This window comes from Chenopodium album, chromosome 9, assembly GCF_948465745.1.
Source record: "Chenopodium album chromosome 9, dcCheAlbu1.1, whole genome shotgun sequence".
In the NCBI taxonomy this organism is placed as follows: domain Eukaryota; kingdom Viridiplantae; phylum Streptophyta; class Magnoliopsida; order Caryophyllales; family Amaranthaceae; genus Chenopodium; species Chenopodium album.
The window spans coordinates 4429916-4453357 of NC_137842.1; the positions used below are offsets into that span (position 1 = coordinate 4429916).

Below are 23442 nucleotides of genomic sequence, written 5' to 3' on the forward strand. Positions count from 1 at the left end.
GCGGGATGTCATACTAGAGACCCGCCCCATCTCCATGGGTTTCAATTTGGCAGGTAGTGGGACGGGGATGAGGATGGAAACCATACTCGTCATGGGTGATGAGGCGGAGTGGATTTTATGTTGTACCCGCCCCATCCCCGTCCCGCCCACCCGCCCCACTTCGTACCCCACCTCATACCCATATCTATATATCTTTTAAAACAAAATTATATATTTTTATACTATTTTATAAAATATTTATGTAAAATAAAATATTAATTATAATACTTTGTAATGCACTTAGATTATAAACAAAAAAAAAAATGTGTAATATTAAGAATGATTTTTTTTTTTAAATGTATGTAGTCTTTATTAATTATGTAGGATTGTGTATTTGAAAGGTGGAGATTAGGTGGGTCTTTGGTGGGGATTAGACGAGTCTTAGGCGGGGATTAGGTGGAGGTGGATATTCATGTGGGGGGTGGGACGGGGATGGTTTGGGAATTGTATCCGCCAGATGGGAATGAGGATAAATTTAGACCCGTTGCGGGGATGGGGATGGGGATGAATCCAATGTGAAGGTTTATCGTAAAAATAAAAGCAACAAAAAATGTAATGTAGCTGCTTCGCTTATTTATTGAATTTTTTTTTAATTCTATCTTTTAATGTGAAACACATAATACTCACATAATAATACTTAGCAACATTAAATAATACAAGGATCCAAATTCCAATTGCTACACATATATGTCAATTTTATATACATATATGTCAATGGGCTTATTGGTCATTTTACATAAGTAAATACCTATCAGCTAATAGTAGTTTACCAAACACTTTTATCTAATCAGCTAATACAATCAGTTAATACAATCAGCTAGTCAAAATCAGCTAATACAATCAGCTTCAGCTTTCAACTTTCAGCTTTTCACCAAACAAGGCCTATGTAAATATAACGCATCACTTATGAGTTACGAATGATTGTAACCTTGTACATAGCGGTCCTAGGGTCGATCAGCTCAAATACGCAAGCATCTCCTACGTGCAACTCATTGTCCCGTACAAAATTCCCCCATCCAGCGGAGCCGACTTGGGCGTGATTATTTTTGGCGTACACATTTAACCTCAAATTGTACCACTTCTCGTCTACTGATCTCTTCAAGATTAGCTTCAACTTCTTGCTCACAATCGTCAAATTCTCTCTAACGTGGTTGATTGGAAATGACTACAACATGCATGTATTTGTGTATAAAATAATTAAATTTTAGATTTCTCATGATTTCAATTCATCTCATTTATGCTTATCAACTAGGAAAATAATTATGAGCGTTTTTAATGATGAAAGACAAATAATGAACTTTTTCACTAGTATGACAAAGAGATGAAAGAGTACGAGTGTGCTACAGACCTTAATTCGATCTCTTAGTTCACTAGTGTTAAATTTCCAAACAATGTGAAATGGGCTTGGGCAACCCGAACGAGGATGAAGAGAGTTTGGTCCACAAACAAGACAAATACCCAATTTTTTTGAACGGCCCAACAAACCTAGGCTCTGATACCATGTTAAATTTCGAAACAATGTGAAATGGGCCTGGGCAACCCGAACAAGGAGGAGGAGAGTTTGATCCACAAACAAGGATTTGGAGTTTCCATACTGAAACAAATTGGCAATAGTAGGAGTAATTCCTCTACCTTATAAAGTGAAACCACCTCTCCTCTTTCTCCAATGTGGAACACTTACAAGTGGGATACAATGGATTTCAACAACTAGTGAACTAGTTCTCTATATCTAGCCAAACTACGTACTCTTTAAAAATGAGGCTACATACACTTACCAGTCGATATTGGTTAGAGACATTATTATGATGCATGACAACTTTGAAATGAGGCTTTTGAGGTTCGAAGGCTTCAATTCTATGCATAACACTTGTCGTCTCTGTCTTTGTCTCGTCAATAGTATGAATATCCTTGGCCTCTTCATAGATAAATCAAATGAATTCATAAGACATTAAGACAACATTATATATGAAAATTAATTAAAACCCGTTTATTATGTTACGAGTATATAATAATGTATAAACATAATTCGGTGTTAAAAATCTAGTTAGAAATATCGTACCAAGTGAAAGGTCATCATCATTATCACAAGACGAAATTTCTTGGACTTGTTGAGCTAGGTCAATAATACGATTTTGGAACACTTGATCATAGTCGATTTCACAACCAGACATATTAAAAATGGTGACACAAAACTCAAAATTGGCTTCATCATACCTAAATAGGAGGAAATCACCAAATTTAAGAGAATAGCTCTTCACAAACACTTCCCAACCTTTCTTAAACCATATTTTGTCACATTGTTTTAATAGCTCTACTCTCCAAACTCTACCATCGGCTACTCTGAGGTTCACATAATCTTTTGCTAATTGCACCTCTTTGTATTTGTTCACATATTTTTCGGGTATTCGCTGCCATCCAATAAAATAAAATTGAATTATAAATATTGATCAATTAATACGAGTATATAAATATATAGTACATTAATTATAAAGATGAGTTAGAAATTTTCAAATGACATATAATATACACTAGCGAAATTTGTAGACACATAAGTCACAAATCAAGTGAAGACATACTTTTGACTAGTAAAAGAATCGTAGAAACAACTCGATAAAAAATTTAGTATAGCACATTAACTATTTAAAATAAAAAGAGTAGAATTCAGTAAACATTTAAATTAGCACGAGTAGAATCTAGTATGATGAAAATAGAAACTTACTAGAGTGTGACATTGAGTTGAAGGGGAGACCATAATTTTGTAGAAATGTGTTCCCATAGTCAATAAATTGATAGGAGTTGTTTATGGAAATATTGTTGATCCATTTTTCTCAGCTCTATTATTCTTAAGTCTTAACTTAGAAATTACTATCATCAGAGAAGTCAAGCTAGCAAATAAATATACTACAGTACTCCATAGTCCAAACTACGTAGTATATCACAGTTATAAAGTTGGAAGTTGAATTAAATTGTAGGGTAGTTGAAATACAATAAAGTTGATAACTGATTGGTGCTGGTAAATGCTAATTGAGCAGATAGTAATTGTCGCACTGTTGCCGGTTGCACTGCCCCAAGAAACTTGCTTAAGTCACATTACTCACATACTCGTAATGTAGGATCCAATTTTTTGCATGGAACAATTTGTAGCTTGATTACCTAATTAATTAAAGTTTCGTTTTCCTCCCCTAAAAAAAAGTATGTAGGATCCAGTACTCGTACTAGAATTTTTTTTGGGTTTTTTTTGGGTATTTTTCGTACTAGAAATTATTAATGTCAATTATTTTTTTGGATTTTTTGACTTTTACCACCAAAAAAATCACAAAATTGTTTTTTATTACAAAAAAAAAAAAAAAAAAAAAAAAAAAAAAAAGTTTTTTACCACCTGTCGTCAAAAACTTAACGAAATATTTTAAATTCTTCGATTTTCGTGTCAAACACATCATCTTTTGGGATTTTGGGGGGCATTTTGGGCATTTGGGTCCAATTTGAGGTTAGAATTGACACAAATGATCGAAAATGCTTCCTTTTGCGTATTTAAAATTACCTCGGTTTGCGTGAAATACGCAAAACGAGGTATTTTCGATCATTTTTTTGTCAATTCTGGCTTCAAATTTGGATTCGTAGGTACTAAATGCCCCCCAAAACCTATGGACAACATGTTTTGCGCACGAAAATCGAAGAATTTTTTTAACCGTTAAATTTAACGATTTTCTTACCGGTAGATGGTAAAAAACAATTTTTAGAAATTTTTTTGGTGGTAAAATAAAACTTTTAAAATTTTTTGTAGTAAAAAAATTTGTGATTTTTTTTTTTTTTGTGGTAAAAGTCAATTTTTTTTTTTTTTTTTTCTTGTTAATTGACTCATAACGTTCCTTTTTGTTCAATTCATTACACTTGGTATATATCATGTACAAGTACTACACTTTGGCCCTGTTCTGATTTAGTGAACTGAATTGAATTTTTTATGAGATAAGGAAAATGAAAAATGAACTAAACTGAAATTAAGCTGAAGAGAACAGACCTTAGTCATAGATTGTTACTAATTACTAGTACTATTATTTATTCACTTTTTTTTTAAAAAAAAATGGAAATAATCCTCTCTTAAGTTTTTAAGGGCCTTTGCGCGGATTCCTAGGCAAAACTTTTAAAGAGTGTTTAAGTGAGAATAATTGGAAAAAGGCATGTGATTAAGCAATTAAAAGGGAGGGGAAAAGGGGACCCGGTTTTTTTAAAGGGGATGAGAGAGAAACTGATTTTTTGGAGGTTTCAACTTTCCCACCTAAATTTCATCCACTTTTCAAACTTTTCATTTTTACATAGCAAATTTTTCCCTCCATTTGAATTTTTCATTCAAGGGAGGGTATATAAACAAGCAGAGAGTATCTTCACTTCAAAATATTCATACAGACCAGAATTTTTAGTCTAACCAAATTACACCATGTTTACATGACAAAAGCAAAAGTTAAGCTACCCTTCTACAATTAAACCCAACAACTCTAAGGTTAGTAGCAGCATCCTTCATCTTCTAAGGTAAGTCTGGTTCTGCTAGAGCTTCCAAAAAAATACAGCAACCCCCACTTCATCACCAATCTTCATCTTTGTAAGGAAGAACGGGAATTTTTTTTTAACAAATGGCAGAATTATTCGATGATGACTTCTTTAGCTTAGATCAATTGCTAAGTGAAGAAGCCATTATAGAAGACAATGACTCAAACAGCAGTGAAGAAAGTCATGACAGTAACCAAAATGAGATTCAAGAAGAAGCACCACAACAACCAAAAAGCAGGCAGCAACTTAGTGTCAACAAAAAAAGAGAGCTTGTGGATGCAATTCTTCACAAGTTAGATGGGGATGATTTGCCAAGAGGCTTTTTATCACAACTAGCTAGAAAGTTCAATATACACAGATCAACCACACAGAGGCTTTTCAAAGAAATAAAAAAACAAATGGCTGTTGGGAATGTGATAGATGTCAGATCTAAAAAGCTGGGCAGAACTGGACCAAAACCAACTGATCTGAGTATACAGATGAGTTTCTGCAATCAGTTCCTCTGTACAAAAGGACATCTGAGAGAAGCTATGCAGCTGCTCTCAAAATCTCACATGTTACCATTCACAAGTTGAAGAAAAAAGATAGGTTGTGAACACATACAGCTACCAATCACCCAGCTCTGACATCCAACCACAAAATTTCAAGAATCAAATGGGTTTTAAGTCATCTACTGCCTGCTGAACAGAATGCTGACCCAAAGTTTGAGGATATGCAACAACTCATTCATATAGATGAAAAGTGGTTCTACTTGAACCCAGAAACAAGGAGGTTTTACTTGCTCCCTAATGAACCAAATCCATACATGTGCCAACAGTAAAAAAGATTCAAGGTCAAAGGGATGTTCATGGCAATGATTGGTAAGCCAATTTTTTACAGTCATTGACAAGTATTACATGATGGAAAGTATGAAATCTTTCCATTTATCTATGAGTCCATTGCAAAGAAAAAAAGCAAGAACAGAGAAGCTGGGGCAGTAGGAATTAAGGAAAATCAGAATGTAAACAAAGATGCAATCAGAGAAATGCTACTCAACAAATGCATTTCAGCAATCAAAGAGAAATGGCCACCCCATCTGCCTAAGGACATATGGATTCAATGGGATAATGCCAAACCTCATCAAATTCCTAAGGATGAGGAATTCAAAGCTGCATGTCAGTCAGATGGGTTCAACATTCAGTTCATCTACCAGCCAGCACAGTCACCAGACTTGAATGTGCTTGATTTAGGCTTATTCAATGTTATACAATCCATACACTACCAATCATTTCCTAAGAATTTGGGGGAACTCATAGACAAGGTGAAAGAGACATATGATTTGTTCAATCTAGTGTTGAACAAGCACACTTGGATTACACTACAATGTTGTATGGAGGAAATCCTCAGACATCTAAGGGGGGAATAATTTCACCCCCCCCCCCCACACACATAAAGGAAAGAAAAGGCTGGAAAGACTTGGGTTGCTTCCAAAAATACTACATGTGGAGAGGAATTTGGTACAACAAGTTGTTGATTATCTCAACACTTTGTTCATTTCAACAGGTGAAGGTGAAGGCAATGAAGAGGATGAAGGCATGCAGGTAGATGCAGATTAAAGACACAAAAAACAGAAAGTGATAGTGAGACTGCCACACATAACCAATTAAGAGCATTGAAGCAAATGGTAAAATGGTTGTGTTACGTGTTTTGGGTTTTACCATGTTTTGACACTAATTGGTTATGTGTATTTTGTTTAACTACAATGTTGTATTTATTGTAAGGCAGTCTTAGCTAGCTTATGTTTAACATGTAAACCTTTTGAACAACTTTATGACATGAATTATGGCTGTTTTATGTACATGTGCTAATTACATCAATTTTGCCATTAAGATACACAAAAACACATAGACTTTAATCCATCAGAGGGGTGTTTTTTAATCACATAAATTGTGTAGTTGGTTCCCTCAACAACAACTTACTTTTGAAGTTGTTGGAGCAATTCCAACTTCACAATTTTGTAGTTTCAAATGAGTCCCTTCATCATTTGGATTTGTCACAAATCAATACACTCACTTAAGAGACTCATAAATCAAGTAGGACCACAATACTCATGAAGGGACTCAGAAAAGTACACACAAAGGAAGCCAAAATTATTGTTCTCTCTTAGATTAGTCATTGAGAACACACATTAAGGGACTCATGCATTAAGGGACAGAACTGGCAGGAACATCCATTAACATTAACAACAGCCTACAAGTTCATCATCATTCATCATTTCACAATTCCCAGAGCCATACACACTAGTGAGCACAAGGCCAAACACTCAGTCATAACAAAGTAGCAAACCAAACTCAAAACACAAGCCCAACACTCACTCATTATTTAGCATCACAGTACCAAAGTATGTACACAACCCAACATCACAGTACCAAAGTCCTAACACAACCCAGCAACACAACCCAATAGATGATCCAAAAAAAGACAGAGGATCCAACATGTTACCATTAATTAGCATCAAAGTACCAACAAAATCATAACTTGGGAAACACAACAGCTAACAAATCATCCCAAAAATAGATACAGGATCAAACATCTACCATTAATTACAACCAACAAACCACAAAATACCAAATCTAACCAACAATTATCCAAATTAAACCCATAATTATCCAAATTAAACCCAAAAAGTTACTAATAAAGGGAAAATTTTTTTGTTGCAAATAACTATTAGCACCCATTTTGGGTAAATGTTGCAGATAAGATAACTGTTAACGGAGGAAGTATTTAAGCATTCTAGTCCAAACATTTACTGACTGTTGAAATGTTGGTTATATATAGTTTTAGTGAATGAAATATATAAAAAATGGACTCAAATTTTTTCTGCAAAAGGTAGGAACATTTTTAAAAGGAGAATGTTATACATACCCCTTAGAACTATGTAACAACTTTTTGGTGAGTAAGTTTGTCCAAAATTTTGATGTAAAGAGACAAAATTCTAAATGTAACAAATTAAAAAGCACAAAAATTAATGAAATTCTTTTCTTCTTGTCAAAAAAAAAAAAAAAAAAAAAAAGTAGACACAAAAACAATTATTTCATATGTAAGTACATAGATTAAATTAAGAATAATGCTAAGGGCTACATATAAATATTAAATACACTCTTGAAAATTGTATAAAATTAGGAATTCAAGACAAACACATGCGCAAATCAGTGTAATTAGAGTTTATAATTTTATGATTTCCATTCCTAAATTTATACTACGATTTTCTAGTGTTATGTGTAGCCCTAAGGGCTATATACAATCATTAAATATATTCTTGAAAATTGTATAAAATTATGAATTCATGACAAAAACACGAGTAAATCAGTGTTATTACTGTTTATATTTTGATGATTTTTTAATTTTTTACGATTTTCAAGTGTAAATTTAATGCTTATATGTAGTCCTAAGGGCTATGTATAACATTTTCCTAAATTTAATGCTTATATATAACCCTTTCCTTAATTTAAAAAGAATGGATGGACCGATGAAGAAGTGATTATGACTTATATTTGTTGTTTATTGAGGTTTGAAAACCATATACAATTACTCTTTTTTAAACCATTATACTCTTGTGTCAAGAAAAAAAAAAAATTATACTCTCTTCGTTCCTGAAAGTTTGACTCATTTGCAATTGCACGATTTTCAATGAACATCTTTGACCATGAATAACTCCGACTATATATATAAGGGAAAATTATAAAAAGTTGATATTTGGATTATTTATACAGAGTAATAGGGAGAGTTTAATAAGATCTTACATGCTGATTTATACCTATTGCATAACTTATAAAATGTGCTCAAAGTTTTTCTATTTGACCACATAAATAGTAAGTGAGTAGAACTTTCAGAAACAAATGTAGTATCACCAAAATACCAAATTAGCAATAATTATTCTCAATCCTCGAAAGTCAATTATTCCAATTCTCTTTTGACCTATATCAAGAGTAAGTTGACCCAATGACCCAACTTCATTTTGTGTTGCTTATGAACTAAGGAACGTAAATTAAAAGAGGTCTCTATAAGAACAACAAATGACATGTAATAATAATTTAAGGATTGGAGATGATAATCATCAAGGAGAAGAAATTTACATTCAAAATATACTTCATAGAAAGAGGTTAATTAGAGCTAAATCATACGGATCAATATGATAGAGAATACTTGTATTAATTTACAAAATCAAAGTCCTCCGTAGTTATTGGGAATGAGTACACCATTGCACATTAGCACCAAAAAAAAAAAAAAGAGGTTAGAAAACACCATCTCTCCGTCCCATACTCTACATAAATAAAACGAAAATTTGCCAATTACTACCGCAAGTTAATACTACTTTGTAAATTACTACCGCAAATTTAAAAAGTTGTGAATTACTACCGCAAAAAATTTTAAGATGTTGCAATTACTACCAAACCTCCATTAAACCCAACTATGACGTCATTATATCACTTTAACCCATGGTTAAAGCCCTTAATCATAACGTCATTATATCCCTAATCCATTTTCTTTTTTTTTTTTTTTTTTTTTTTTTGGGGGGGGGGGGGGGGGGCTGGTTAAAGCCCTTAACCATGGTCAAACACGGGTTAAAGGGATATAATGACATTATAGTTGAGATTAATGGGGTTTGGTAGTAATCGCAACATCTTAAAATTTTTTGCGGTAGTAATCCACAACTTTTAAAATTTGCGGTAATAATTTACAAAGTGGTATTAACTTGCGGTAGTAATTCGCAAATTATCCTAAACAAAATATAAACCAACGTTTATACATTACATACCTATTTTGACAATGTTTTTTTTTTTTTTTTTTTTTTTTTTTTTTTTTTTTTTTTACAAAAATAAAAAAAAAAACTTAAAAGGGTTTTTGATTATGGATTTAGTTAAGCTGAGCTAGGCTAGGCTAACTTACTAATCGGCTCGAAAGACGGTCACCTTGTACATATTGCTACGACGGTCCACCAGCTCGAAAACACAAGCATCTCCTAGCTTCAACTTATTGCCATGCACGAAATTTCGCCACCCAAACCGAAGTTTTGCTATCATAATTTTCTTAGTAGTCTTTTTCTTATACACATTTAATCGTACGTTGTAGCTCTTCTCATCTGGTCCTATGAGGATTAGCTCCTTCTCATTTACACCCTTTAAATGTTTTCTGAGGTCGTAGCTCATTGGAATTGTCTAGGCGTATCACATATGTACATGTTAGACGTTGTAATAATATTTTTACATGATTATAGACATATTCTAGAATAAAATATAACCAATGAATTAATCTCATGGCTAATAAAAATGGACTGGAAAATTATATTATATGTAAGATTTTCTTACCATTCGATATAACTTGGAGACATAGGTAGGACGCATGATAACTTTGAAATGAGGGTTTTGGGATTTGAAGGCTTCGAGCCTTTCCATAACACTTATCATATCACCGGCCACAACAACTAAATGGAAAAAAAAAAAAAAAAATGAAAAAGGGTAAGGAGATGTATTAATAGCCTCGTTATAACACTTTTCAATCTCTTTTCAATCTTTTCCTATGTTTATTAAGGCTTTCTATAATAACACTTTTATCAATAGATTAATAGATCTAACATGACCCAATTCAAACAATGCAAGAACAGCAAAGTAACAAACTGAATGAACCAATTCCACATTCAATTCGAACTCTATTATTTAACCCCAATGAATTTGCACATTAGTGACATTATGTACTACGTATGACCTATTCAAAACTCGAAAATAACTTGATCCACCAATATCTAACTAGTTACAAATTTTAAAGATGATCTGACTAAATTTGTTTTGTTATGAATTTGAAAACACTCAGCACAAACTTATTTAAACACAAATTGACTAAGACCGAATCCGAATTTGTTGAAATAATAAAATAGAGATGAGAGAAGGGAAAGAATAATAAAAGTTGTATTCAATCCATTTTAAAATTGTACTACATTGCAACATATATATAGTGCAAAATCTTTACCCTATAAAAGCACCAACACTAAAAAAAATGGATTTCCTTATGAACAGTGTGCTGTCCAATTTGCCCCTATATTTGTACTACCATTTCCTTATCTACAGTGCTGTGACTGCTTTGCCCTCGAAAAAATGCATGTGCAAGTACCTGCCAACTCACTGGCCACGTGTAGGGGTGGGTATAACGTGTCGGTTTCATCTTTGCTTGATTCTGGACAGTTACCGTTGCTAATCATTGATCCAATTTGAGCCTTGCTTGATTTTTGGACGCTTACCGTTGCTAATCGATGATTCAATTTGAGCTTACTTGCATTTGCATGAATCTAAGGCTCGATTAGAGCTTAGTTTGATTTCTGGACACTTACCGTTGCTGATTAGTGATTCAATTAGAACTTGCTTGCGATTTGCATGAATTGTAAGGTTAATTCCTCGATTTTATTTATTTGTTTGCTTAGCTGATTACTTTTTGCCTATGGTTATTTCTTTGTTTAACTATTGATTAATGTACTTTTGTGGGATTTACAGCAGTTCATCTATTAGCATCAGGGAGCCCGAGGAAGGCGGCGAATTGCCGAGGGTTCCCCCACCACCACCACAATCTCCGCCGAAGACCCCTTCCCCACCTCCTGAGATAGAGGTGGACCAAAAGACTCCCGATCCCAAGGGAGGGGTCCCAGCTGAGGGGATTGAAGATAGTGCCGAAGGGCACGGTGCTGAAGGTGTTGACAAACCCGCTGCTGAGGGTTTCTCAGCTGATATTGCTAGAGAGGTTGAGGCTTTCGTCCTCAACCCCGAAGAAGAAGCAGATGTCATCATCATCGACTCTGCTGAGAAGGAAGAGAAGACAGCTGAAGAAGAAGAAGCTGAACCTCAAAGGGTTCAGGAAGTTGCTGAGTCTTCCTTCCCTTCATTCTAGACGCTGCACTCTGGAGATATGCTGTCCAATTTGCCCCTATATTTGTACTACCATTTCCTTATCTACAGTGCTGTGACTGCTTTGCCTTCGAAAAAATGCATGTGCAAGCACCTGCCAACTCACTGGCCACGTGTAGGGGTGGGTATAACGTGTCGGTTTCATCTTTGCTTGATTCTGGACAGTTACCGTTGCTAATCATTGATCCAATTTGAGCCTTGCTTAATTTTTGGACGCTTACCGTTGCTAATCGATGATTCAATTCGAGCTTACTTGCGATTTGCATGAATCTAAGGCTCGATTAGAGCTTAGTTTGATTTCTGGACACTTACCGTTGCTGATTAGTGATTCAATTAGAACTTGCTTGCGATTTGCATGAATTGTAAGGTTAATTCCTCGATTTTATTTATTTGTTTGCTTAGTTGATTACTTTTTGCCTATGGTTATTTCTTTGTTTAACTATTCATTAATGTACTTTTGTGGGATTTACAGCAGTTCATCTATTGTGAAAATTGATTTGGGAGGACTTAATTGTTTGATCCTTTTTATGGTGAGCTTCTTAGTTATCCATTGATCTATTGCTTTGCATGATGTGTGAGCGGGTTTAAAAGAGATTAGGCTATTGTTTGGTTTGCTCAAGTGTTGGGAAGTGCGGTTAATGTTTTAGTTTTGAGAGGATTAATTTGCCGTTTGGCTTTTCAAATCAAAATTAAATCATTTTAATTTGTGGTTGCAGCTGTTGTTCAAGTGTTGGGAAGTGGGATTAAGGTATGTAAAAAAAATACCTTTCTATTTTTTGAAAAAAGCAGATTGTTCATTTTTCCTTTTTGTGAACTACATTAGATTCTGTATATTTAGTTTGGGGTGTCATGATTGCTTTATTTGATTTTTGCTAAGGCCTTTCACACAATTTTTGCTTTTACAGCTGTTTCTTTTATGCTGGCTGCAGCTCAGGCTTTTACCCAGTGGTTTTAAGATGGTGAACTTTATTAGCCATCGGTCTAACAGTTTCATACCAATGGGTAAATGCTTTCCTCTTCTAAGCCAATATTGATACAAGGCTCATCTAATTACCTGCTATGCATGGCTTAGTTTGTTTGCATTTGTTTGTCTTCTACTGCTTTGTGTTAGCATAAATTAAGGATAGAAGCCAGTTCATCTGGTCTCCCTCATCTTCATTTTGCAGCAAACACAAAAAAAAAAAAAAAAAAAAGCCTACACACACCATAGCATATTCCCATGGAGGAGGTTACATTAGAGGTAATCATGGAATTGGATAGAGGCTTCTTTGCTGTAGTAATGACATTACATCTCTGGAAAACTAATCTTTGATATCACTGACCATGAACACAGAACATATATGAACTTGCTTGAAGGATTTCTTCAGAATCATGACATTTTTAGTCACTGACCATGAACACAAAACATATATGCACTTGCTTGAAGGATTTCTTCAGAATCATGACATTTTTAAACTTGACAAATTGATTACATTGTTTGGATTTACTTGGCACGGTTAAATTGGTAGCCATTATTAAAATTAATTGGCTTCTGTGCACACAATATTTCACCAGCTTGGTTGCTTAACAAACTTCGTGTGATTTATTGAACAACAGTTAGTTTAAGTATAGTCCATATATTAGTTATGAAGTAAAGATTTAGTGCATTTGTGTTGGTAAAGGATGGCTAATTAGCCTGGCATTTTTGTGTGTGGGCTGTCTTTTTTATTCTTCTTTCGTAAAGTGAGTGTGGAATCTGGAATTTGTAACATGGGCTACCTTAAGCTATGGTTTACATGTTTATATTGTTGATGATAAATCATGCAATTGTGATTGTAAAAGGGATCAGTTTTTGGTGAAGATATTGGTTATTAATTTTGCTTTTTGCTATTTCTGTTGCAGAGTTATGAGCTTGCAATGGGTGGAGGTGCAGGTTCTCCTGTAAGTACTCTATTATTTACAGTTATATTGATTTGCTTTGTTTTTTTTGGAAAGGGGGTTTGGAGAATTGTATTGCATTGCTGTTTTTGTTCAAGTGTTGGTTTGGATGGTTTTAGTTAGTATGTGATGACTTTGTTGTGTTATCTATATCATGTGTTACATGCTTTGGTGGGTTTGTTTGTTTTTGTTTTTGTTGCCTTATCAAAGGGCCAGCTATATTGATTTGCTGTTTTGTGTATTATGTGTGGCTTGGCTTGGTAATTTGCTTGTGTTAGTTAGTATGTGGAGAGTCCTTTGTTGTTTTAAATGGGGTATGTTTTGTATGCTTTAGTAACCATCTGTGTTGTTCTTTTGTGATATAATCGCATTAGCTATTTAGATGATTTTGTTGTGTGCGCTTGATTTAAATTAGCCTCTGTCTGTGTCTTCCATTTTGTGATGTAACCAGCCTTGTTCAGGGTAATGTCTTGCGTGCTTTGGTAATCAGCTTTGTTGTTCTTCTGTGATGTAATTGCAACAACTATTTAGCTTGTTTTTATGTTTACCATGCATTAGCCTTGCCTCTGTCTCTGTCTTCCAACAACACATGTTTCACTACCTTACACCTGTAGCTCAAGTGATTAGATGTCCCTGCACCAGTGTTAGCTGCAACAGCATGTTTCTTATGTTATGGTATGCACACAGGTGGGTGGTCCTGCCACTCGAAAAGTGTCTATTTCTTTTTCCTGCCTGCTCCAGCAAGTTGTGGAGTATCTGAAAATTCCTCAGCCAGCTTACTACTTGGTTGATGCAAGGAAGAATGCTGTGAAGCTTGTCGTGGAGACTGACCCAGGCTTGGGTTTCTATGTTTACGAGGGTGGCCCAGCTAAAACAGTAGGAGAATTGCATGAAATAGCTGCTGAAAAAGGCGTTCGTTCACTCCGGATGGAGTACAGCATTCAGGTTGAGGATTTGACTTCTAAGAAAATTAAGAAGCTCCAACGTTGTGAATTTCTCTACCAGATGAAACACATTGAGCTCGAGTCAATGGAAAGGGGGGCAGGGAAGGTGCCAGTCAAGTGGCCAGATGTGCCAAACCACAAGCGTTGCAAGAAATATGTGTGCATTGATTACATGGATGTTCTGCGCACTCTAACTGTGGAGACTAAAGCACGTGTTTCAGCTGTGAACACTTTCAAGCTTGGACCAGAAAAGTTTATTTCATGGCTTACGATTTATGCTCCTACAATTGCTACTGGAATGGAGTGTGTTTTTAGTGCTACTCGTGCTGACTGCAAGGCTACCAAACAAGAGGCTGCTAGGAGAGCTGTAGATTTCCTGTGCACTGCATTCAATCCTGACATAGTTGATTTGAACTATGGCAATGGGGTTTATGCTGGTATTAAGTGTTCCTTGGCTAGGGAAAGTTACTTAGCGGCTAAAGAACGTGTATTGGGGATTCAAGGTGCTCTGCACTTAGCTCCTTTTTTAGGTGAAGATGGCTGCATAACACCTAAGTCTGCTGTGCACAAGATTCCAGCACCTGCTCTTCCTCCACCTCCACCTCGCAAGCCAAAAGCTAGGCCATCTTTTGGGGGCCGCTTCACTTATGAACCATTTGCAGTTCCTCCTGAGTTGGACACCTTGTTTAAGCGGAGGAAGTTTGATTAGGCATCAGACTGAAGCTGCATAAGACCTTGTTTTGCTGGCTTACATGTTTTGTTTGTCTGTTCCTGTAGGGCCTTAGATATGGCATATTAGCTTAGTGTGCTTCTTGTATTCCAGCTTATTTTGTGCTGCTTTATGTGTTAGTTTTATTGGCAAGACATGGTGGATGTTTCCCCAAAATTTAATGTACTTCAGCCTTTTGAGCTTTGATTAATGAAGTCTAATTTTCTTGCCATTGATCGTATTTTATAAAAATTCTTGTTCTATTTTTAAGTATGCACAGCATGGTTAAGCATTAGATTTTTTCAATTTGATCAGAGTTCAAATTTCCCTTTACAGGTTATATAGCTGCAGATGCATTGTACACTGTTCCATTTTTCAAAAGCCTCTGCAACGCCTATTTGCAACTTCTTGCTGTCACTAGCTCAGTTTATATTCTCACTATGCGTACATCCGAGTTCCTTTGCATGTTTCATTTGTCTTTCATGCTATTAGAAGCAGCTTATAGATTAACTATTACTATTAGGCTGCAATCATTGTGTTTTGTTTTTTTTAAAATAAGTATGTTTTCTTGGTATCCAGATCGTGCTTTGGTTAAAAAAAAACCCTTGCAAAAAACTCGGGTTAGCAAACGTTTACAGATGATACAAGCTATGTCTCAGACCCCTGCTCCTATGAGGTGTTAGCTTGTTTTCCTTATCGCATGCTAAATAGATATTTTTGTTGCTCTGAATTTTTAGGTCTTTGCTTGTTTTTAGCAAGATTTTCCAATTGTTCAATGTAGGGAGTTGGATGAAACAAGTTCTGCCACACATCAGCAGCAAGAGGCTGGACAAATTGAGCCTGAAGTTGCTTATGTAGGGCATTCTACCAACATAGTGGCTGGAAATTCAGCTGTCCAGTTTAACAGTAAGCAAAGTTGTTTATGTTTGGTATTTGCAATATTTGGCAGAATTAACTGAGTGAGGTTAGAGACTGAGCTAGGTAAAACAACTACGCAGGCTGCCTGTGTTTAGATAGCATTAAGGTAAAGTTCATTGTAGCTAAGATTATTTAGCTCTGCATTTGAATAGCAAATTTTTCGTTTACAGGCCCACACCTTTTGGCTGTTGATTCAACTGTAGCTAACATAGCACAGGCTGTGAGGACAGATATTAGCAGCGCTCCCTCAGAGCGGTTCATGTTGTATAGGCAACTTCCTGAGAATTCAAGGTCTAGCAAACGTAAGCGAGCACTATCAGCTACGGAACAAGAACCTGTGTCAGTGAGGTGCTTTACTTTTGCTTACCACAAGAACACATGACTTGCTATATTTCTGTGTTTCTACTGATGTTGGTGTTATGCTGTTTTTTCGTTTGCTATACAGAGAAATAGGTGGAACAAGTACCCAGTGCAGCAAAAAAACCCAGGGAACAAAACAAACACAAGCAAAAAACAACAGTAAGGCTTCCTTAAATCAAACTTTGTTTTTTAAAGCTTCTTTGCCCATTTGAAAGCAGGTTAATGGTCAGGTTTATTTGTTACAAAAATAGTCAGCTCATTGCATACAGAAAACTTACTCAGTTATATGAGACAGATTAAGTGAATATTATATGATGCCTAATTACATTAGACCAACTTAACCACTAAATGTTTAGTGTTTCTGTAACTTAACATGTCATTTTCATATCACAGAGAAAAATACTGCAGCTTCTAAAAAAAAAGGAGTCAAGCAAGCCACAGTTAAAAAGCCCAGTACGTTTTCCTATGCATATTTTTACTGAGTTATTTGCTTATTTTCTGTAATGTACTATGCTGATCGATTGGCTTGGCATGCTTGGTTGAATATCAGAACCTCCAGCAGCTGTTGTTGGCTTGAAATTGCCTGCAGCACCTCTGAAACTGAAATCCCCTTCCATTTGCCCACATTGAAGTGCAAAAAAATTTGAACATGAATCGCTTCATTTCTGCTGTGGAAATGGATCTGTTAAACTAGCCACTAATGAATACCCCCCTGCACTGTATAGACTTTTAACATCTGATGAGGAAGATGCATTACACTTCAGACAATACATTCGATTATATAACAACTTATTTGCATTTAGCTCATTAGGTGGTAGATATGATGGCAGCATACACAAAGGAATATATGTTTTTAAATTGCATGGACAAATTTATCATTACTTGCCTGATTTAATCCCTGATGAACTAGGCCCTAGATATTTACAGCTCTATTTTTATGATGGCCAATTTGAGTCAGCTGCTAGAGCAGATTGCTTTAAACAAGTAAGACAAGATATTATAGACATACTTATGGAAGTATCTGCTCAAAATCCTTACGCTCGCTTTTTCAGATCATTAAAAGACCCTGACATTCAAGAAGATACACAAATTACTATCAATAAAAACACTGTTTTAGACCAGTGGGTTTATAATGCACCCACAACAGATGAAGTGGCTGCGATTTGGCCTGAAAACAGTTCATCAAGCGAGTCCAATGGCCCATACATCACAGTCAGAGGAAAGGCAACAGATTCTCATCGCATATACCATAATTATGGATGCTATGATCCCTTGCAGTATCCACTTCTATTCCCACATGGTGATTGTGGCTGGGGTCAGGGTCTTGCCAAAGACAGCGGTTCAGGAGAGCAGCAAACAGACCCCATTACATCTTCAGCAGTGCATACAGAGGAAGATGCCCTTGCACAGGAAGCTAACCGTGAGTTTCGTCTGCCTGAAGTTTTATTGCAGAGTGTCTTTTTCATTTTATGTTGCTGTTCACACACATCATGCTTCTATAAATGCAGGTTTAGCGGATGCAGGTGGTGCTTCAACTCGGCATATTTCTGCCCGTGAGTACTATGCTTACAAATTGCAATGCCGCCCAAACAATATGCTCCTGCGTGCAGGCCGATGTTTGCAGCAATATATAGTTGACATGTATGTGAAGATTGAGAATACACGCTTAGACTACTTTTGCCACAATCAGCAAACAATCAGAGCTGATTTGTATCAGGGGATTTTGGATTCCATTGAAAGTGGTGAAACAAATCCCACAAATGTCGGACGGCGGGTTATTCTGCCCCCAACCTTTATTGGTGGTCCACGAGACATGAAGCGGCGTTACCTGAATGCCATGGCTTTGGTTCAAAGCTTTGGCAAGCCTGATTTGTTTCTCACCATCACTTGTAATGCAAACTGGCCAGAGATCAAAGCAGAACTAGCTCCTGGAGAAGCAGCTCAGAACCGTCCAGAACTTGTTGCCCGTATATTTCGATCAAAATTAATCTGTTTAAAAAAACAAATCATGAAGAAAGAAATTTTCGGGAAAGTGGCTGCTATGATATATGTCATTGAATTTCAAAAAAGAGGTCTTCCACATGCACATTTCCTTATTATCTTGAAACCTGATTACAAATTGAAAACACCTTCTGATTTTGATCAATTTGTATCTGCTGAGCTACCACCCCACAGCTCCCCAGATCTTTGGAAAATAATAGTGCGCCATATGATGCATGACCCCTGTGGAGAAGCAAACCCTAAATGTGCATGTATGGTTGCGAAAGATGATAACTCTGCCTCATGCAAATATGGCTACCCAAAACAATTCTTAGAAGAAACAACAAACCATAATGATGGATATCCAGTGTACAAGAGACAAGATACAGGAGAAAGTGTACGAATTCGAGGTTTAAACCTTGATAATCGCTGGGTTATTCCATACAACCCATACCTTTCCGCGTTGTTTGACTGTCACCTCAATGTAGAAGTTTGCTCATCTATTCAGGCTGTTAAGTACTTATACAAATATGTTTACAAATGGCATGCCAGAGTATCTTTTAATGTTGTTGGTGAAGAAACTCAAGCCGTAGATGAAATTCAACGATTTCAGTCTGGACGATGGGTTTCACCATGTGAGGCAGCTTGGAGGATTTTTGGCTTTGACTTATTTGAGATGCACCCCCGTATACAGCACCTTGAAGTGCATTTGGAAAACATGCAAACAGTTCAGTTAAGAAGTCATGAGCAGCTTGATTCTGTGGTGTTGAATGAACGAAGATCGAGAACTCAACTAACAGAATTCTTCAAAGCAAATGCAGCCTCACCTCGAGGTACAGGATATCTCTATAGTGAATTCATTGAACATTACAGGTGGGATGCCACTGCAAAGGCATGGTTTCAGAGACAGAACAAGTAACTGGTCATCGGTCGGCTGGCATGTGTTACACCTGCAGAAGGAGAGCGTTTCTTTTTGCGGCTGCTTCTTGGCAATATACGCAGCCCTAAATCGTTTTCTGACCTCCGGACTGTGAATGGAGTGCTATGTGCCACTTTCCATGAAGCAGCTATTAAAAGAGGGCTCTTTGAAGAAGACAATGTTGTTTATGCTTGTTTGTCTGAAGCTGCAGAAATTCATATGCCAGGAGCCTTACGTCGGCTATTTGCAGCTATGTTGGTCTTCTGCGCTCCGAGCAACCCACGTACACTATGGCAGCACTTCTATAATGATTTATCTGATGACTTTAGGTATACCTTTCCACAAAATGAAAGGCAAGTTTTGCTGCTGACAGTACAGTCAATTGAGAAACACTTAGAGTCAATGGGCAAGTCATTGGCTCATTTTCAGCTTGAACATCTACAAGAAGAAATGCCAGAAGAACTACAGAGGACAAAGGATATTATTGATGCTTTGGATGCACCTATTCCTCAAGAATCAATTGATTGTAGAGATCAGCTAAATTCAGCTCAACAAATTGCCTTTGACAAAATCATTTCTCATGTTCAAGCACAAAAGCCTGGTTATTTCTTTGTTGATGGCCCTGGAGGGACTGGAAAGACCTTTCTGTACAATGCTCTGTATGCAGAAGTGCGCTTGGTAGGGAAAATTGTGCTTCCGACGGCAACATCAGGAATAGCTGCAGCAAATATACCTTCTGGCAGGACATCACACTCACGATTTAAAATTCCACTTGATTCAGAAACATCGCTCGCTTGTGATGTTCCTAAACAAGGCAGCTTAGCTGCTTTGATTAAAGAGACAGCATTGATTATTTGGGATGAAGCTTCAATGGCAAGAAAAGAGAACATTGAATCTGTTGAGCTCCTGCTCCGCGATCTCTGTGATCCAGATCAGCCATTTGGTGGAAAAGTTGTAGTCTTTGGTGGAGATTTCAGGCAGGTTTTACCAGTTGTTCCTCACAAGACTCAAAGAGAAGCTGTTGCAACAAGCCTGGTTACTTCACATATTTGGCCCTGGTTACAAAAGCTACATCTGACTGAAAACATTAGAGCCAAAGCAGATCCCCCATATGCATCTTTTTTGCTGGGTTTGGGAAATGGCGAGCTTCAGGCAACTGAGAATGCTTTTGTGAAGGTTCCTCCTCACATTGTCAATTATTATCAAAAAACCGAGGAACCTATTGATTATCTAGCTGCTGCTGCTTTCCCTGAATTGCAACATCCTGCCTTTACACCAGATATTTTCACAGAAAGAGCAATTCTAACCCCATTAAATGATGCAGTAGACTCAATCAACAATTTCCTGATTGACAAGTTCCCAGGAGAAGCAGTTGTTCATAAAAGTTTTGATAGCATTCTAGATGATAATTGTGCTATCTACCCAACAGAGTTCTTGAACCAGCTTGCCCCAGGTGGTATGACACCACACGAGTTGGTCCTAAAAGTTAACAGTCCAGTAATCTTGCTGAGGAATATTGATCCGACTGATGGCTTGTGCAATGGCACACGTCTCATATGCAAGTATTTCAGAAGAAATGTTATTGTTTGTTCAATAGCAATTGGTCATCGTAAAGGAGAGCTTGTATTCATCCATCGTGTCAACCTCCGGCCTCCATCATCAGCAAAATATCCGATTCAGTTTGAGCGTATACAATTTCCTCTGAAGCTCAGTTTTGCAATGACTATCAACAAATCTCAAGGGCAAACACTAAGCCAAGTTATGATTTATCTCCCACAGCCATGTTTCTCACATGGTCAATTGTATGTTGCATTGTCAAGGGCTAAGAAATCGGAGAAAGTGACTGTGATCACACCCCAGCCTGTTGAAGTTCACAACACACCAGTTCTGAAAAACATTGTGGCTTATGATGTCTTGCGACTATCTGGCATAACATGATATAATATAATGTAGGTATTCTGGGATTGCTTCTATACTTATTCATAAAAACAAACAGCTTTTTCTTTTTACTAATTTAATTTTGCTATCCTATTATGCAGATTTGATGTTGTAGATCTTTAGAGCATCATTTTGGTATATAAATCTTTTTTTTTAATATTTATTTTACAATCATTATTGATATATAAATATGCAATATTATTGAAATGCCTTGCAGTGTGTTAGAACCACTATTGTTCTGTTAGTTTACATGCTTCTATTCAAATTGCAGCAACACTATTGGACAGGGTTACTTGCTAGGAACATACTTTACATGTACATTTCTGTTTTCTGTTGCAATTATTGATTCACAAACATGCTTTGACTAAGCAAAAAAATGATATTCAATGCACATCTATTGTATAATGCTCAGCGCAAACAAAACATACTACCAAGAATTTAAAAATAATTTGGATATAATTGTTATTAAACTAGATGTTGAGCTGATGTAGTAAATAATGAGCTAAAATTTTCTATGAAATTACAAATACTAGGGAAAAAAAAACAGCAGGATCAAATACTGTCTTATTTCAATTTTTTTTACAGTAGGCCTAGAATAGCTACTACAATCTCATTTGTTGAAAAACCCTTTTTTTTTCCCCTTATTACATTGTTGTATATAGTGCCCCTTCATTCTATCACCCTCAAGACAGTAAAGAAACATACTTTCAACTTAACAGAATAATCTTATTAACTGGTGGACAATACATTGATTCAAATCATGAATACTTTTAGTGCAGCCCTTTCTTAGTCTTTCAAACGGGTCACCCTCAAGCTTTAAAAAAATGTTTTTTCCCTAGATAACTATAATTATAACAGCACTTCTTTTTCGGCTGCACCCATCAAGCATCACAATAACAACAGATAATACTTAAATCCTAGGTTTATATGTGGCCCACAATAATGATTTCCAAAAAGAAACTTCTCTTATTTTAAATTCACATAACATCTTTCTTTTTATAGCTAAATTAGATCAGTGATTGATTGCTCTATTATCTACTTGCACATGTAACCTTAGTTTATTTCACTACAAACAACCTATTAACCACTAGACACAACTATGTTTTAGTGCCTATGCTTTTATTACTTATAATATCACTTTAGATTTTGCTTGTATAATTATTACTCTGCAGATTTCCTTGGGAGAGATTACTTACTACATCTTTTTATTCGATAGACAATAAGCTGTATCAGGACATTCTAATAACCACTAAATTATAAAGGCCATTCAGCTTTAACTTGTCAATAGGCTATTTGCTATTTAAGATTCTTATACTTCAAGAGAGCATTTACTCTCCTTCTATTCTCTGCTGCTTTGCTCTGCTGTTCCCGTCTACCCCCAAATTCTGCCTGCCATTCCAGTTGAAGAAGGTAAGCACTTTAATGATGCTTTGCTGAACTTAACATCTACTTATGCATTAGCTTCTTTTCTTCTCATTTATTTACATGCATGCAATAAAACTATCTGAATTGCTTTTCATGTGGCCTTCTGTTAATCTGAATTGCATATGCACACATGTTTTAATTAGCTATTTATTTGTGCTTGCTTTGCATTCAGACAACCTATGTAGCTATTTTACATGCAGTTCTTTATACAGAAAAATCTCATCCTTTAAAATTTACTATCATCTTGCCAGTAGTTAAGCCACATGTACACACTTATTTTGTATTATGCCTTATATTGTTGCCTATATAGAAAATTCTTATCTTTTTAAGCTTATTATCATCTTACCAGTTACTAGGCCACATGTACAGCAGTTATTTTGACTTATGCCCTTATATTTGTTACCCATGAGTTGAAAGGACCATGTTCAGTATAATATATGACAAAAAACATGTCTTTGAAAAAATTGGTACATGGACATAAAATTATAAAGGGACTTTGGTAGAATCTGTGGTTGGCCTACTGTTATTAACTATATTAGTAAGAAATACATCTAAAACTTTTTAAAAACCTTACTCTTGATTAAGGGCTGCTGAGAAAGTTGTTTAAAGAAATAACATCAGCTAATTATATGACAAGCAGTATATTATGATATAAATCAGCTCAAACTACCTATACTATGAACAAAAAGTAAAGTAAACATATTAAAGAAATTCAAGCTTTCATTTAAACCACACAAGGCTACTTAGAACATTCCACAACCATACACTGAGCACAACTTACTAATCAACAACATAGTACACATAACTAGAAGAAAA

General features: G+C 35.9%; 1 protein-coding gene across 1 annotated transcript; it reads left to right on the forward strand.

Annotated features, from left to right (window-relative positions):
* The first annotated feature begins 15296 nt into the window (after positions 1–15296).
* LOC145557341 (uncharacterized) lies at positions 15297–21201 on the forward strand. The gene is made up of 9 exons (XM_081618529.1): positions 15297–15324; positions 15423–15530; positions 15666–15762; positions 15868–15992; positions 16175–16352; positions 16450–16466; positions 17059–17784; positions 17873–19259; positions 19347–21201. Exons 1-9 carry the CDS (start codon positions 15297–15299, stop codon positions 21199–21201), a joined length of 4521 nt encoding a protein of 1506 aa, XP_081474655.1.
* The last annotated feature ends 2241 nt before the right edge of the window (positions 21202–23442 follow it).